Below are 14,913 nucleotides of genomic sequence, written 5' to 3'. Positions count from 1 at the left end.
TTGGCAAATTCGACTCATACAAACTGATAGGGAGCTGCATTTTTAATGATCATTTTGTAATGGCAACAAATGGCAACAAAAGCCACATTCTCTCTAGACTATATTATAACTCGGGGTTCGCCACTTGCTTGTCTCCATGGAGATACCATTAATTGTTGGCCTGGATTGTTCCACAGCATGGCATTAAAACGTATCTATCTTGTATCATTTCAATGACAGTTTTTATTGCTTGACAAACATTCTTAGCATTCTTAGGGTCGCCTTTCCACAGATCTGGCTGATATCTCACCTGCGTGTCTCCATGGAGATATTTATTGCCGTACATTATAGGTAAAGCAATACCATCTTCATTGAGACATCGAGACAGAGAGGTTACACAGTGCACCTTTAAAGTGTAGGTGGCAGCGGTGTAAGAATGTGAGACTAAATGACTCTCGATTTGACTGTCAAATGTGATAAAAACACTGAAGGTGAAAGAGCTCTGAGTTCAAACAAATCATTTAAACAATAGTCATGTACATTACACATTTGGTACGATTAAAACCATCAACAATCCTTTAATCCCATTCACAAAACATGATATTATAATGAAGTGGAAGTCCAAGTGTCCACGTAACTAGAGTAAAACATGCTACTACTATTGTACCATTCAGTTTGGACAAACCTTCTCATTCAATGTTTTTAATTTATGTTTACTACTTTGTACGTTATAGATGAAAACTGAAGACATCAAATACACAAAGCTATATATGTTTCATATTTTGGATATAGCCACTTTTTGCTGTGTTACATAGCTGCAAACTCTTGCCCTTCTCTCAGTGAACGTCCCAGTGAAGTCGCCTGAAGGGTTTTCTCTGCTGAGCCTTGTCAGAGCTCAGAAGAATGACAAAAGTGTGCAAACCATTGATCAGAGCAAAGAGGGACTATTCTGAAGATTCCAAAATCGAAAATATGTTTTGATTTATTTAACACTTTTGATGCCTCCACGGATAATCTACAATGTAAATAATTAAGACAAAGAAAAAGCATTAAATAAAATGTTGTGTTTACACTTTTGACTGGTAGTGTATGTAAATCATTCTGTGACTTTTGGCCCAAGTGCAAGATAAACAGTTCAAATGTGGCAACAGAAGCTGTCACTCACAAATGGCACATTTCTTTCTCACCTGTTATGGTCCTTTTTGTGTCAGAGAGGAAGAAAAGTTTCAGCACAATAGAAAAAGGTTAACTCTGACTCACCGAAACTATTTGTGCAACCGTATTCATTGTTCCATGCTCCAAAAACTGTAGTGCAATATCATTAATATTCTAAGGAAATTATGACAACTGACATGCAATCTGCTTCAATCATTACTTTTACTTTAGGTCAGTTGTTCCACACATGTCAAAACCTGCCAGAAGTTAAACGCTATAGATGATATATTCACTCAAAATGAAAAGAAGGACTGTTTATAATAATATAAAACACAAAAGCAAGGGGAATCAAGTGACAGTTTACAATTCTGTTTCCATCATTCTATGATATTGAAATTTTGAAGAGGAGTTCATCTGCACATTGTGGCAGAACTGGCCATGCAGACAGAGGGCCCTTTTTACGAGCGGGGTGTTCCTTCACAAAGCCCCTCAGTGTTTAGCCCGACGCCGCTCCCGCCCTCACTCTCTTTCTCTCTCCCCCTGATCAGGTGACCCTCCATTACGCCGATGGCTCTTTACCTTCACATTCCTGTACTCTCTCCTACACTCCAGTACCCTCGGGGGAGCTCACTGACACACAAATTAAACCTGTACTCAAATTCTGTACGTGTAGTTGTAAAATGTTCCTTCTTTTTATACAAAAGCAGTTAAGGTAAACGACTGCAGAGCTTAATGGATCTTCTGCATCCAGATGTAAACGATGACGAGAGTTTAGTTCTTCTAAAATTAAGTGGCTGAATGCTGCGGTGTAAATAGTCTTATCACTGTTTGGTTGCCATCAAAGCAGCTGGACTTTTCACTAGAGTTGTCTTTGTACTAAAATGTTATTCAAACTAAATGTTGATGCTAATAAAAAAGGATACACTATGCCAATTACAATACTACACTGAAGAAGACAAGAGCGATCTCCTAGTCCTGCTCAGAGGACCCTCGGCTCTTTTACCATCTTCATAAAAACATTATCACGCAATAGTTTTTAAAGATGAACAATTATTTATTTTAAAAATTGACCTTGTGGTGAAACCGCAGTGTCATGGGTTTGATCGAGCCTTGACTATTTGCCGAGTGTCTGTGCCCTCGCGCTCCTTGTTCTGCGCTGCAGCTGTCCCACTCGTCTCCTACTGTCTCAAAGTCGATTTCTGACCTTCGGTTGAGTAAATCAACAATTTCCGGAGAGCCATTCGAGACAACTACTGTTAAGATTTTGGGCTATACAAACATAATTTGATTTGATTTGTCCTGCCACGCACAAATCAATAACTCTATTATTATTTTCATTCATTATCATTTATATTTTGTCTTATTTTTTTTACAACATCTTTCATTTAAGGTCAGCTTGAAAATGTTTTCTATTTTCTATTTCCACCAAGAGAGGGGAAAGGATTAGGGGGGGAAATCCCTTTGGGTCTCAGACAATGGTGGTGGTGCAGTTGCAGTGGCGATCGGAAGAACAAGGATCACGTAGCTGAAATTGCGGGAACAAGGAGGGGAAAGAGACTGCATTTAAATGAAGCTACGATAACTTCCAGTATTTTCTCATTCAATGTTTTTATTTTTTCAATATCGTTAACATCAATCTCCACTTACCAAACTTGTTCTCATGAATCAGAAACCTTAGCTGGTGTTTTCCGGGTCCATTTTCCTCCGATCCATCCTGCCGGGACAGTGACTGGGTAAAGCACAACAATGAGAGTCTGCATCGCTCTCTCTCAAGACTTCACTTTCAGCTTTTGTAACACGGGCACCTCCCTGGCCCTGAAGGCATCACAGGAGGACCCTGAAGGTAACATGAGAACCGGCCCTGAGTTCTGGGAAGTGCGATAATTGTACATGAAAACAACTGGGCAACTGTCATCAACACAAGAAGCTTCTTGACAAATTACATCTCAATTCATTCCTATAAATACACTTATTCATCTTGTCTTTTCACCTGAAACCCAACTCCTCCTCCTCCACAGAACTGTCTGCTTCTGCAGCCTCTTCATCTCCTCCTCTTCACCAGATCCTGGTTGAATTTGGTTAAAGTAAAATGTGGGTCATTGGAAAAAAAGAGGTTCTTCTGTTACTCCAGGCCTATGAAAAAGTCACAGAAATAGGTTTTTATTTTGTAAATTTATCATTGGTGGTTTTCAGATTCTAGAACGTGATGATGTCATAACCTCAGATGGCAAGAGCCAGTTTCCACTGTTGATTACATTGGACTGCCATAAATTATCCAAAAGGTAAATTCACAAATGTTTAACTTAATTATTTCTATTAGTGACTAGACACATGAACTTCTTGTATCAAAACAAGAATCTACATTTGAACAAAATGTATTTTAGCTCCACCCATCTGTATCAAATATTATTGTTGTGATGTCATCTGTCTGAAACCCAGCAATTCAATTAATGTTGTTTTTTAATAACAGCCTAAAGGTAAGCTCTCTGTTAGCGAGACCATTTACAGTCCAATTATGTAGAGCTGGGCTAAAATCAATAAATCCTTTAAGATGCGCTGTACAGCAGGTTGTGGATGGATGTGAACAAGGAAAACTCGTGTTGGTGGTTGTTTGTGCCTCAATGCTAACAATGGATCTATGGGGGCCCCTCAACAAGCCTACACTCAACAACATGCATAGAATGAACGCACTGGGGAATATGGGACCTTTTTAAATATGACGTACCATTGTTCCCCCCATTAGGCACACACCCACTGAGCAGAGCTAACGTTTATAACTTTTACTCAACTTGACACTACATATGTGTTTCACTTCAAATACATATTATACTGTTACTATTGATAACCCATAGAATTCATGTAAATCTACCAGGGTTTCTTTACCAAATCTTAGAAATAGAGGTAATTTCTTCTAAGCACATCCGTCATTAATGGAATACGCTGTGTACTTTGAGCAAACACACCCAGCACCTTTGGACAGTCTCAATATAGTCACTGTTAATTTTTAAACCCATTTACATTGTTGAGTCACGAGGCTGCAGGCACATTAATAATATTACTATGAGAACATGCTCATAATGAATGGGCCCCAAAGAAAAAGACTTGCACACTTGCTCAGAGAAACAAATATTTGATTGTTGTTGTTTTTTCACACACATACCAAAAAGTCTAAATAATTTGATAAACATATTGTGTGCATTTAATCACATCTATTGCCAGTAATGTTTGACTTGTCAGTTTTCTCCTCTTCTTTGATCCTGTGACGTTGGAGCCTCCTACTGTGTGATGTTCGCAGCACCACGCCTCAGCCTGAGCAGAAGGACCTGAAAAACCAGCTGCCTCGCATTATTACTCCAGCGTTCTCAGCGTCGCCTCCTCCGGCTCAGCTGCGGACCACAACACCGCCGCCACCACCACCGCAATTATATCCTGACCTTGTTTGGATTTGCCCTTTTACCACTTTCAAACTTCCAGGCTCCCCCAGACCTCGGCCGGTGGACTATGCTTCCTTCAGGGTTCATCTGAGGGAGGGGTGCCACTGCCCAGTTTCAGCGTGGGACCCTAAGGTAAGACTTTGTGTGTTTGTGGTCAGGGATGATGCATTATATGAATGGACGTTTTAAGGAGAAGGTGGTTTTTCCCAGACAAAGAGGCTGAAGTGATCCCCAGGTGAAAGAGAAGAGCTCAGATTCCACAGGGCTGAGATTGAGGCGTCTATAGTAACTGTGAGGCACACACTACTCTGACTATTGTTGTCTTGTTTCAATGTATGTGATAGGTCTATGTCGAAATCAAGTGCAATAATTTGTGTGAATCACCACCAATGTAAACACGCCGTATTTATTCATCTATTTTAGTGTTTAGTCTTGGGCCACTTTGAGTCTTTTATCTTAATCTTTATTTCTCTTGCATTTCATCTTAAAATAACTTTTTATTCTGCTGCTGTTCTTTGCTGTGAAAACGCTGCAATTCCCTCACAAATAAAGGCTCTGTTGTTGTATTCATAGTATACCCAGTTGTGCGGACAGATGCAAGACTGCACCGTGAATGGCAGGTGTAATATTCATTCCAGAATCAGAATTAGAGTATGATTTATTTCCATTGCTTGCTTTGGCGGTGAGGTGCAGCGTGAAACAATAACAATGCATAATGACAGTAAAAATGTATGAGCCATTTTTCATTTCTTGGATGATGCCGGGACTGGGACAGTTGTAATAGGACAAAGTCTACATTTTCCAACTGCAATCTATTGAACCAGGGTTTTATGTTCGAAAAACCCACAGGACAAATACATTTCAGCCACTGGTAAAATCACAAACAAAGGCCAGCCGTAAAAATTAAATGTTAAACTCATATATATCCCATTTGATGCTTGAAATGTCCAGCAGCATGCATGGAGATGCTTAGTCGTACACAGAGCGTGTCATTAAACTGTTTAGAGACATCTAAAGTGAATGTAAGACACAGTTAAAGCTAGTTTTACAAGGTCATAAAGCATGAACAATTTAGCTTCTCATTTCACTTGTTTTTTAAGGTCTTACCAGTTAAAATATATATATAATACTTGAAGAATATAAAAGGTTAAACTGTCATAGGGCATTTTGTTAATGCTTTGCCAAGAATGTTCCACAGTATGGCATTAAAGTGATGAATATTGCATTTATTTAAATATAGTTGTTTTTATTGCAAAATGCCTTGGAAAAAATGACTGAATTCTTCCTGGATAAGACCGATACAAGATGAGATTTAGACAACATTTATTATAAATAAAATAGACTCAATTCCTGATCTGTCGCAAAAAGAGGTAAATGTGGGCGGGGCTCACCTAGTGGTCTGTTTCTCTGCATGAGAAAAGTTACATGGTCAAGCCTTATTTAAATAGGACATTTACAGATTCTACTGTTCAAAGTTTTGTACATATTCAAATGCAATGAAATGATACAAATAAAATAACAATAAATATACATAAATGCCCAACTCAACTGATGGATGTCTGATCCAGAGTTTTGGCCCTGCAAATGCCCTGTCGCCTCTGAACTATGACCTTCTGCCTCGAGCTGGGACTCATAGTGCATCACTAAAGCCAGAAATAATGTTGTTTAATCATATTGTAAATGGTTTGAACGGCACAAGTTTCAAGCGCATTACCTTACTTTTAGTATAACAAGAAGAATCATAAAACATTCCAATAAAACAACTGAGGCGGAGATCTTTCTGTAATTGTATTACCACTGAAATATAAATACACTTATAATTAAAATACCAACATGATCAGAGCATTAGGATGATCTAATTACAAAGGAATCTATACAACCAAAAGTTTCCAAATGTCCATGATCAAGCGACCTTTGACCTGTTTGTTTCTCCTTTACACTTCTGACCCAAGTACTGTAGTCAATACTATGAAACCTGGACAAGATCGGACAAATCCCCCTCACTAAACGCAGAACACATTAGTGATTGTCAGTAAACCTAATTGAATGAAAAGGACGGTAGTTCCACCTCCACAACTAAAACTTCTGTGCTTTTCAAATCCAGCTGTGCTGTTGACAGATCTGACCTAACGTAGAAGAAGCTGACGACAGATACACGAACGATTGAGGCCTGGTGAATAACAGAAGATCACAATTACAGAATCACAAATGCTGCAAATACTTACTGTAGCTCATATATTCTCCATCCGTCTGGTTCAGTCAGACCTCTGCAAACTTCTCCTGAAAGGCCTGTGAGTCTTGTGTTTTTTTTTAGCTTTATCTCATCTTTTTGCCGCCTTTGCATCTCGCCTCATCGATTCCACGGTCACTAATAGAAGAGCACAGTGTCACGTCATACACCCAATCTATGCCTGACTCACAAAGCTTCTGGTGAATCATCAGATAGACTATTTTGCTTTGGTTTATTTCCAGATGAGATTAAGGCCACATGAAATTCCCACTGTTAAAGAAAGAACATATTGTGCTTAATAATAGAAACAACAGGTTCATTGACTTCCTGTTGAACTGATTCTCTCCCGCTGCTCCCGCTTCATCATGACATTCAACTGAAACGAGCAGCAGGTTTTCATTAATGGAGCTTTTAGATTTGACAAATAGCTACACAACATTTGGTAGCGTTTGTGTGTGACCTGGAGTCTGAATTTGACAAAAGATTACAAGTCGTGTGAGGGTATGTGTAGGGGGTAGGTGAAAACAGGACATTTATGAGCACTCGAGCCTCAGCTTCAGGATAATACAGGATTACTCAAATCCGAATACAACTTTGAGGAAACTAATGAAGAGGAAACACCATTAAACACAACGGTAACACATTTTAAGACTGATGTTATGCCATTGTCTCTAAAAGCTAGGATGGTGGCCTTGCTGTTGTGGCTAATTAATCGCTACTTTTTGAAACTGAATTATTGTGTTAAAAATACGTCAGCCTAAAATGCATTGCTTTTGCAGCCTAATATGTTTAAGGGAAAATAACCGCCAACCAAAAGGTGGAGGATCGATTCCAAAGTCCTTTATGCTGTTGCGTCCTTTGGCAAGACACCTTTTAGCATGAATGTGTAAGTGAATGAATATAACAACAGTGTAGCAGTTTGAAAGGTTTTATAGTGGGTTTAAAGTGCATTCCAAGGTTAGTAAAGTAAGGTGTTGTAGGTATTATTATTACTATAGTCATCCTTTTTTATATTATGATTGTTATACTTATGATGATGATGCTTATTATTATTTAAAATGGAGTCCATTCTTTTTATGTGTTTGGAGGGGAAACGGCGCGGCTGCTAGCGTGACATTTTCCTTGTAAAAAGAGGAAACTAATTGTTCCCTTTGCACGCTGAAGTCTGGATGGACTGAAATGATTTGTTTACAAGGCGGTGAAGAAGAGGATATTGGATTTGCGGTAGAAGAAAGATAGAGCTGCTCGGACCGGACTCTGCAGTGATGTCACAGATCTTAGAGTTGACCTTTTTCAGCGCAGGTCGTGTCGTTGTTTCCATCTGACAGTTTGTTTGTACGATCGCAGGAGCCTGAACCTAAGCACACGTTTAGTGACTATGGCAACAGACACATCAGGTGGTTTAATATGCAGAAAATAACTTTAAGTAGTATAGTAAGTTTCATAAACATGTGTTTCTTCATTCATATGAGGTCAACATATTAAGTCAAAATAATTATAATGTTCATAAATGTGCATCATGTAAAAGTAGTTTTGTGTTTTGGTTTTCTTTTACTCTTCTTTGTTTCACATTTAAAAAAACAAAATAACACAGATAAAACACAGAACACGACCAGAAAGCAACAGAATATCTAAAGAAACAAAATCACTGCACGTTCAAATCAAAGTAAGAGTCCAAACTCTGTCAAATAGGTCCATTTTCAAATTATGTCCGAACTCAGTAATAATTACAGTCCAGTCCTTGATCGTTGTGCTTTGGTTTTCAAGCCGATCATTGACAGGAGAATGAGCCTCGCACTTTAGGTGTCCAGATGCAGTAAACCCAAAAGGATTCTCCACATAAATGACAGCTAACGACATGCCGGATTCAACTGTGCCAATTATAGACAGTGGGAGCTCATGTTACGGCTCACGACGACGAATGAATTAAGAACGATGACAAGTAAAAACAACAAAACAAACCCTCTTATCATACCAATCAACAAAATCAGTCTGACCTCAATAATTACATGTGTTTTTCTGGTCACATGTGCTGGTACCATCATCTCCCATGGTTTATTCACGCCGCATGCACCACAGGAAGTCGGGTCTGTTCCATGACGTCTGAATCTCTGTTTACTTAGATTGCTGTTGTTAACCGTCTACTCATTCAACCTCCAATTATGTACAATCAAGTACGATTAATCATACAGTATATGATTACTGAAATATATGGACACGCCTATAGTGACATCAGGACTCATTAAAAGTGGACAGTGGAATGTTCGACGATGGCCAGAGATCTACTCACCCAAGTTCATCCTAAATTTCTTGGAAAGTTCCTGAACTTAATCATGGATTAGATTAGAATGTCAACATTACAAGGCCCGGCTTGACTTCACTACGTCACCTGCCTGTGCAGAATGATTTAAAGCCAAAGATTTGAGGAAGTAGGGTGACAACTGTGACAAAATACAGAGATAAGCTTAAAAACAGAACAAAACTCTGTGTAAACTAGTGTACGGTGGATATTGTCACCAACATGTCACGCACAGGTCGCTCCTTTTTCAAAGTCACACTGTTTATTTAGATCCTCAGCAGCTTGGAATCATTTGGGCTCCAAATAAATATGCCCAATGTCTCTCCCGACTCTTCCTTTCCTGTTCAATAAATTCTAGAAGCCAAAAAAATTTACAAGAAAGACATTTGTTGGACCTGATTGTCTCCATGGATATGCTACAGCTTTGCCTTGAATATACCACAGCATGGCATTAACTACTCTGACTCTACTGATTTTTTTCTTCTTCATCCGCTTTTTATTGTTCACTGCACCACCATTTGTGATGGTGTAACTAAAACACCACTTATCAGGGATTGTCTACTCAGCAAACAGTAGGATAATATACGCCGATCCTTATCACAGCGGCTAATAGTTTGTCAACACAGAAAGCTGGTTGTGCAATACACAAGGATAAGGTCCTGAGGACAGCCACGCAGGCCTGAAACACTTTTATTTGAAGCTTAAAGCCATGCTACAATAAAGGCTTTTTAATTATTGTTTTGTAAATTAACAGAGTGCCTTACTCAACATATATGTTTATATCTATTTTGCTACAATGTATACCAGAATAGCTGTTTTTTCATGCAACAAATGACCCCTTCTCTTCAAATGAAGGTAAAAATGTTTGTTATCTTAAGTTCGGGAGCAGGACCACGCCCCTTCACATACACCTGTGTTCATGACGTCGTGCCACGCCCTCTCACCCTCTTTTTAATAGTTCTAATGATTCTAATTCATCTGCTAGATGAGGGTATCTGGGCTGTGGGCTTTAAATACCCAAGCAGCGCTCCTTATTTCTATTTAGTCTCATACGAAGATCCGTACCATGCTCCATGCTCACTGGTTTTAGATTATTTTCTCACACCTCTGTCGTCGGGCTGGGAATGACTAACCGGAATAGAATATTTTCATACAGAGTTGGTCTGGTCCCTTCAAATACCCACAACAACATCACAAAAGCAAGATGATGTCCATACAAAACCTTTTTTTCTACTGATCATTGTAGTTATTACGGCTAACAGCTGAAGCAATAACCTCAGCATAAAGTCATTGAAGTAGTCGTATAAAACACTTCTCATCGTTCACAGCGCTATTGGTCATAAAGAGTGACTTTATTGTGTGCCTATCCTGATGTGTGTTTGATGAACATTTTAACCTTTTCTCACACTATTTGTCTTTGAATACACATGAACAAATAATATCAAAGATTAGGTGTGTCATGTTTGAGTTTATTTCTACCTGGAGTCTTAGGCATATTCCATCTTTTGGTTATCATAATTAGCTAGATAACTAACCTTTAAGCATGTGGATCGACAGATATCAATTGACATGAAATAACTTTTTTGTGTGTTTGCTGAAAACTTGGAGGTAAAATTGTCATTCTAAACTGTATCCATCCAGACTTACTGTTGAAAATGTGCTTAGGACATACTCAAAACACAACTATTATGCAAAACAGTCACACCTCACAGTGGCTGCTCCCATGACTCAGTGATCTCTTTGACACAACACATTAACGGTGACTGATTAACCCATAATAGCAGACTAATGATCTGTTGAAAGTTTCACTGAAAGGCTGAGTAGTAAAAGGCTAAATGACATACCAGGACGGTGCTGGCAGAGCGTTATCGCGGTGCAGTTACGGGACAGCCCTGACCCGCAGCTCTGTCAGTGAGGGATCTTCCTCACTGACAGAGAATCTCCCATGATCCGCCGGCAATCCAAAGCAGATCAAGAGGGCAGATAGTGGCCTTGATTGGCAGGAGTGGCTTTGAAAACAGCTACATCATAATAATGCTATTGTGTTGCTTTATCTGGGGGGCAAAAGGGTACTCTACTCTACTGCAACGTCTGTCGTTTGTTTGTAGAGCAGGTCCACCGAGATGGTTTGCACCCAGGGGCCACAACACCCCAGTAAATACAGTATGTGGGCCTCTGTGACAAGATGTTAGAGGCATAAGTGATGTTTTATAACCAAGCATGTGGTAGCTAAGCCTAAAAGCGCTTAGTCAACCGTAAAAAGTCCACAATTAGTAAAATAGCACTATAGTAAAAGACTGTTTAATGACATGTTTTTCCTCCAAATATATACCGTGTAATTAACCATAGACTATTAAACAACGCCCTCTATGAGCATTCACACAGTTAGCACACACTAATCCCACTTCAGAGGTGTTGGGTTTCCATCACATTGACTTCCATTCATTTCCTGGAGGCTGATCTGTAATTGCAACATAGGCTTGCAGGATTAATGAGTTTTAAAAATACGATATGTGAAAGTAATTCAATGTGATTATCATTATATAAGCTCTCCTCTGGAAAATGAGCAGGTCCATGTGTGGAGTTTACCATTTGTCCACGTTTCATCACTTTTACAAAACACTGGGCTTAGCAGTGCAAACGTACAGGCTCATCCCGTTCGTGTTTGTGGTGAGCTGCAGACACGATGGAGGCTTAAACAATGAGATGCTAGAATGCTAATCATGGAAGTATGTGACAGATTTGAATGGACACTAAAACTTGACTTGTAGCTTTGAGACAAACATTTTCAGTTGTTCCAGTGACAGATTTTCAGGTTTCAGCACAGTCAAATTAAGATCTGGTATTGAGTTTCAAATATGCATTGACTGTCGACACACCTTTACAATTTATTTGAAAAACAATTATATCATATTCTGTGTAGCTAATTTGGTACAATTCCTGCCTTTTGGTTAGCGCTTAACTGTTTCAGAGCGTGTATCAAATGAATGTGGCAATTTGCTGTTTTGCAAGATGACATTTTTGAGATTTTGTGGATGAAAGTGAATGTAAATTCCTGCTTTAATCTAATCTATTCATCTGGTTTGTCTTTCCAGGCTATTGCTAAAAATGCAAGCTTCAACTGATTCACCTGCGATCAACACTGCAACTGCCAACACAACCACCGTCACCAAGTCCCAAGAACAAATCCTCATCCAAAGTAAGAAAGCGCCATTTCTTAATAGCAGGGGTGGTGTCAAGGGAGGTCTGGGATATATAGCCTAAAATAAAATGTTCTCAGGCCAACAGTTTAGTGTTCTTAGTGCTTAAAGGTGCAGACAACATTAAATCTGGAAGGGTTTCACTGTTAAAAGGTTCTAAACATATGTAAGTATGTTAAAAAGAAAACAGTTATGGAGCCGTCCCTTCTTAATACATCCCATGTCAAATTTTTGGGGGGCCATGGCTTCTGGTTGAACATTTTGGGGTTTCACAAAATATCCCAAATGCCAAATCTGTTTTATCATGAGAATATAACAACTGCTACATTATATTTTGATAAACCAGCAAACATAAGAACATATTTTGTAATGTTGGATGGAAGATGTGCCGCCAGATGTGGATTTGCAGGCCGTAAATTAGGCCTGTGCTATAGACTCTATAACATTTAGACTCCCTGGAGACAAGCAAACGCCAAATAAACACTTGAAGGTATACAGACAATACAAAAAAAATGAAAAGATCCACCCAAGACATGTCAAATATGTTGTGCATATTTGATATACAGAAACCTAATGTGTGTTATCAAAGGGTTGCGTCATGCCGTCAAATCAAGATGAATTACACAGGAGTGGCTTTAAATCACCAATACGGTATTTACAGTGTCACTGTTGCTTGGCTATGAAGCATGAGGTTGGAGAAAATGTAAATGCAAATCATCCAAAGCAGTCACAAACCCTCTTTTTAACTCTGCTTCAACATGTTTTTGTGTCTTTCAGGTTCAGGAGCCATGATTGCCATCATTGTCATCGGCATCATAATTATTCTCACAGTTCTACTGATTATTCTTAAAACATACAACCGGTAAGGCCACATTCCCTGCAGACAGGCATTTCGTAAGAAATATGGAGCTGTTTTAGCACGGCCACAGCCTTAGAGTACTTCATCATGTTATGGACGACCCGCTGTGTCTTTAAATTTTTGTTGCTAAGTCTGCATTATTATATTTTTGACTAAAATATGAAGCAATGGGATTCCTAACACAACAGCATTCTATTCCATTGACATGCCTAAGTTGTGCTGATATTAGTTCCGTATTGTAACTTTTCTCCTTGTGTTTATTTATTTATTTATTTATGGACATAGGATTTACATTGGACAAACCAGATGCAATGTTTTAAGTGTTATAGCAGAATATGCTAATTTTCAACACCTGTCCATAGGGCCAATTTAGAGTTGCCAATTTTGACCTAACACATGCATGTTTTTGTGTGTGCAGGCGGACACATGTCTCCAGAGTCCTCGGCACCTCCACCAAACCTCGGGCCAAGACGCCTCAGTCCAGCGCCCAGAGCAACGTGCCCCTGACTCCCATAGGAATCAGCTCCATCTCGGGCAGCATCTCCTTCTCCAACCCCCCCTCTGAAAACGGCTTCAGACTCACCAGAGCAGAGCAGGGCAGCCCGGACCAGAGCTCCAGGTCCCCTTCAGAGAACAGCTTCAGACTGCCCCGAGTAGAGCTCAGCAGTGTGGACGAGAATGTGGAAGAGTCCAGTGCGGCGTCTACTGTGGTGACCATTCACGAACTGGCCGTCATGGAGAATACATAGCCTCGTGGATAGTGTCGCCTCAGACATTGACAAACTGACTGAAGACTGCATGAAGTTCAGTGACGTAATGTTCTCCTATAGCTGGACTATAGGACCACATCCAGGCCACGTGTACAGTATATATAGGGGACAGGTAATGGAAGCACAAAAGGCTGCCGTCTGAAAGCCCAGAGAAGTGTCAGCACCTACAATAAGAGGAAGTCAATTCACTGATGTCATATTTTATCTATAAAAAAAAAAAGTTGAATTCAGTGCCATGATCTTCACACAAGATAAATTATTTTCACATGATAGTGGATGCATTGGCAGTGATTGGGAACTAATTGCACTTAATTTACACGACTAAAAGGCACTACCGGTACATTGTTGTTGTTTTTTCAGTGACATAACTGTGGCAATAATCTCCAATTTAGCGCCGGTAAACTTCAGTTGTGACAAAATCCAACTGTCCCATGAAATTATTAACTTGATCCAAAAATACTGAAATAAATCCTGTTGTAATTATTTCCTGACACAAAGTAGGATATATATAGATAATCCACTGTGAATGACCATCACCAAAATATACTGTCTGTGGTTTTAGATCAAAAGATACTATTGTGATTTACTGAAGGCTTAGAACGATCTTGTTATTGTAAAAATAGGCTACAGGAAGATCTTTTGAAAGAGCATTAATCCTTCCATTAGAATTCTCCTTTGTCACTGTACTAAGGACAGACATTAAAGACACATTGTGAGTGAGTGCACGAGAAAACGGCACTGCTCATGTTTTTGGCAGCAGTGTTCACAGTAATGAATATAAACCTGCAATCTGTGGTCTAATGTACATTTCTGTATTCAAGAGGCTCATGGAGGATGTGTGCATAAACTGTACATCGTAGACGATATTGTATGAACATGAAGGTTGTATATATAATTATTTAGATTAGACTATAATGTTTAAAATGTTTGTGATAGTATTTTACTCTGCATAATGAAGATTGAAGAGCAGATATGTTCACTATCTGT

At 39.2% G+C, this 14,913-nt stretch overlaps 1 protein-coding gene across 1 annotated transcript; it reads left to right on the top strand.

The window, feature by feature from the left end:
• Nucleotides 1-4,436: 4,436 nt before the first annotated feature.
• On the top strand, nucleotides 4,437-14,539 carry ncmap (non-compact myelin associated protein). The gene is made up of 4 exons (XM_072457735.1): nucleotides 4,437-4,700; nucleotides 12,193-12,296; nucleotides 13,075-13,159; nucleotides 13,575-14,539. The coding sequence occupies exons 2-4, from the start codon at nucleotides 12,206-12,208 to the stop codon at nucleotides 13,903-13,905; spliced, it is 507 nt and encodes a 168-aa protein (XP_072313836.1). The 5' UTR covers nucleotides 4,437-4,700; nucleotides 12,193-12,205; the 3' UTR covers nucleotides 13,906-14,539.
• The last annotated feature ends 374 nt before the right edge of the window (nucleotides 14,540-14,913 follow it).

This window comes from Eucyclogobius newberryi, unplaced genomic scaffold, assembly GCF_026437365.1.
Source record: "Eucyclogobius newberryi isolate DKJ021-1_F unplaced genomic scaffold, fEucNew1.0.hap1 SCAF_21, whole genome shotgun sequence".
Taxonomy (NCBI): domain Eukaryota; kingdom Metazoa; phylum Chordata; class Actinopteri; order Gobiiformes; family Gobiidae; genus Eucyclogobius; species Eucyclogobius newberryi.
The sequence above is the reverse complement of the archived record's forward strand: the minus strand, read 5'-3'. Positions and strand labels throughout refer to the sequence as shown.

Coding starts and splice junctions, on each gene's coding strand:
- ncmap (XM_072457735.1), top strand. CDS start 12,206: ATGCAAGCTTCAACTGATTCACCTGCGATCAACACTGCAACTGCCAAC. Junction 12,297..13,074: donor AGAACAAATCCTCATCCAAA/GTAAGAAAGCGC, acceptor TGTGTCTTTCAG/GTTCAGGAGCCATGATTGCC. Junction 13,160..13,574: donor ATTCTTAAAACATACAACCG/GTAAGGCCACAT, acceptor TTGTGTGTGCAG/GCGGACACATGTCTCCAGAG.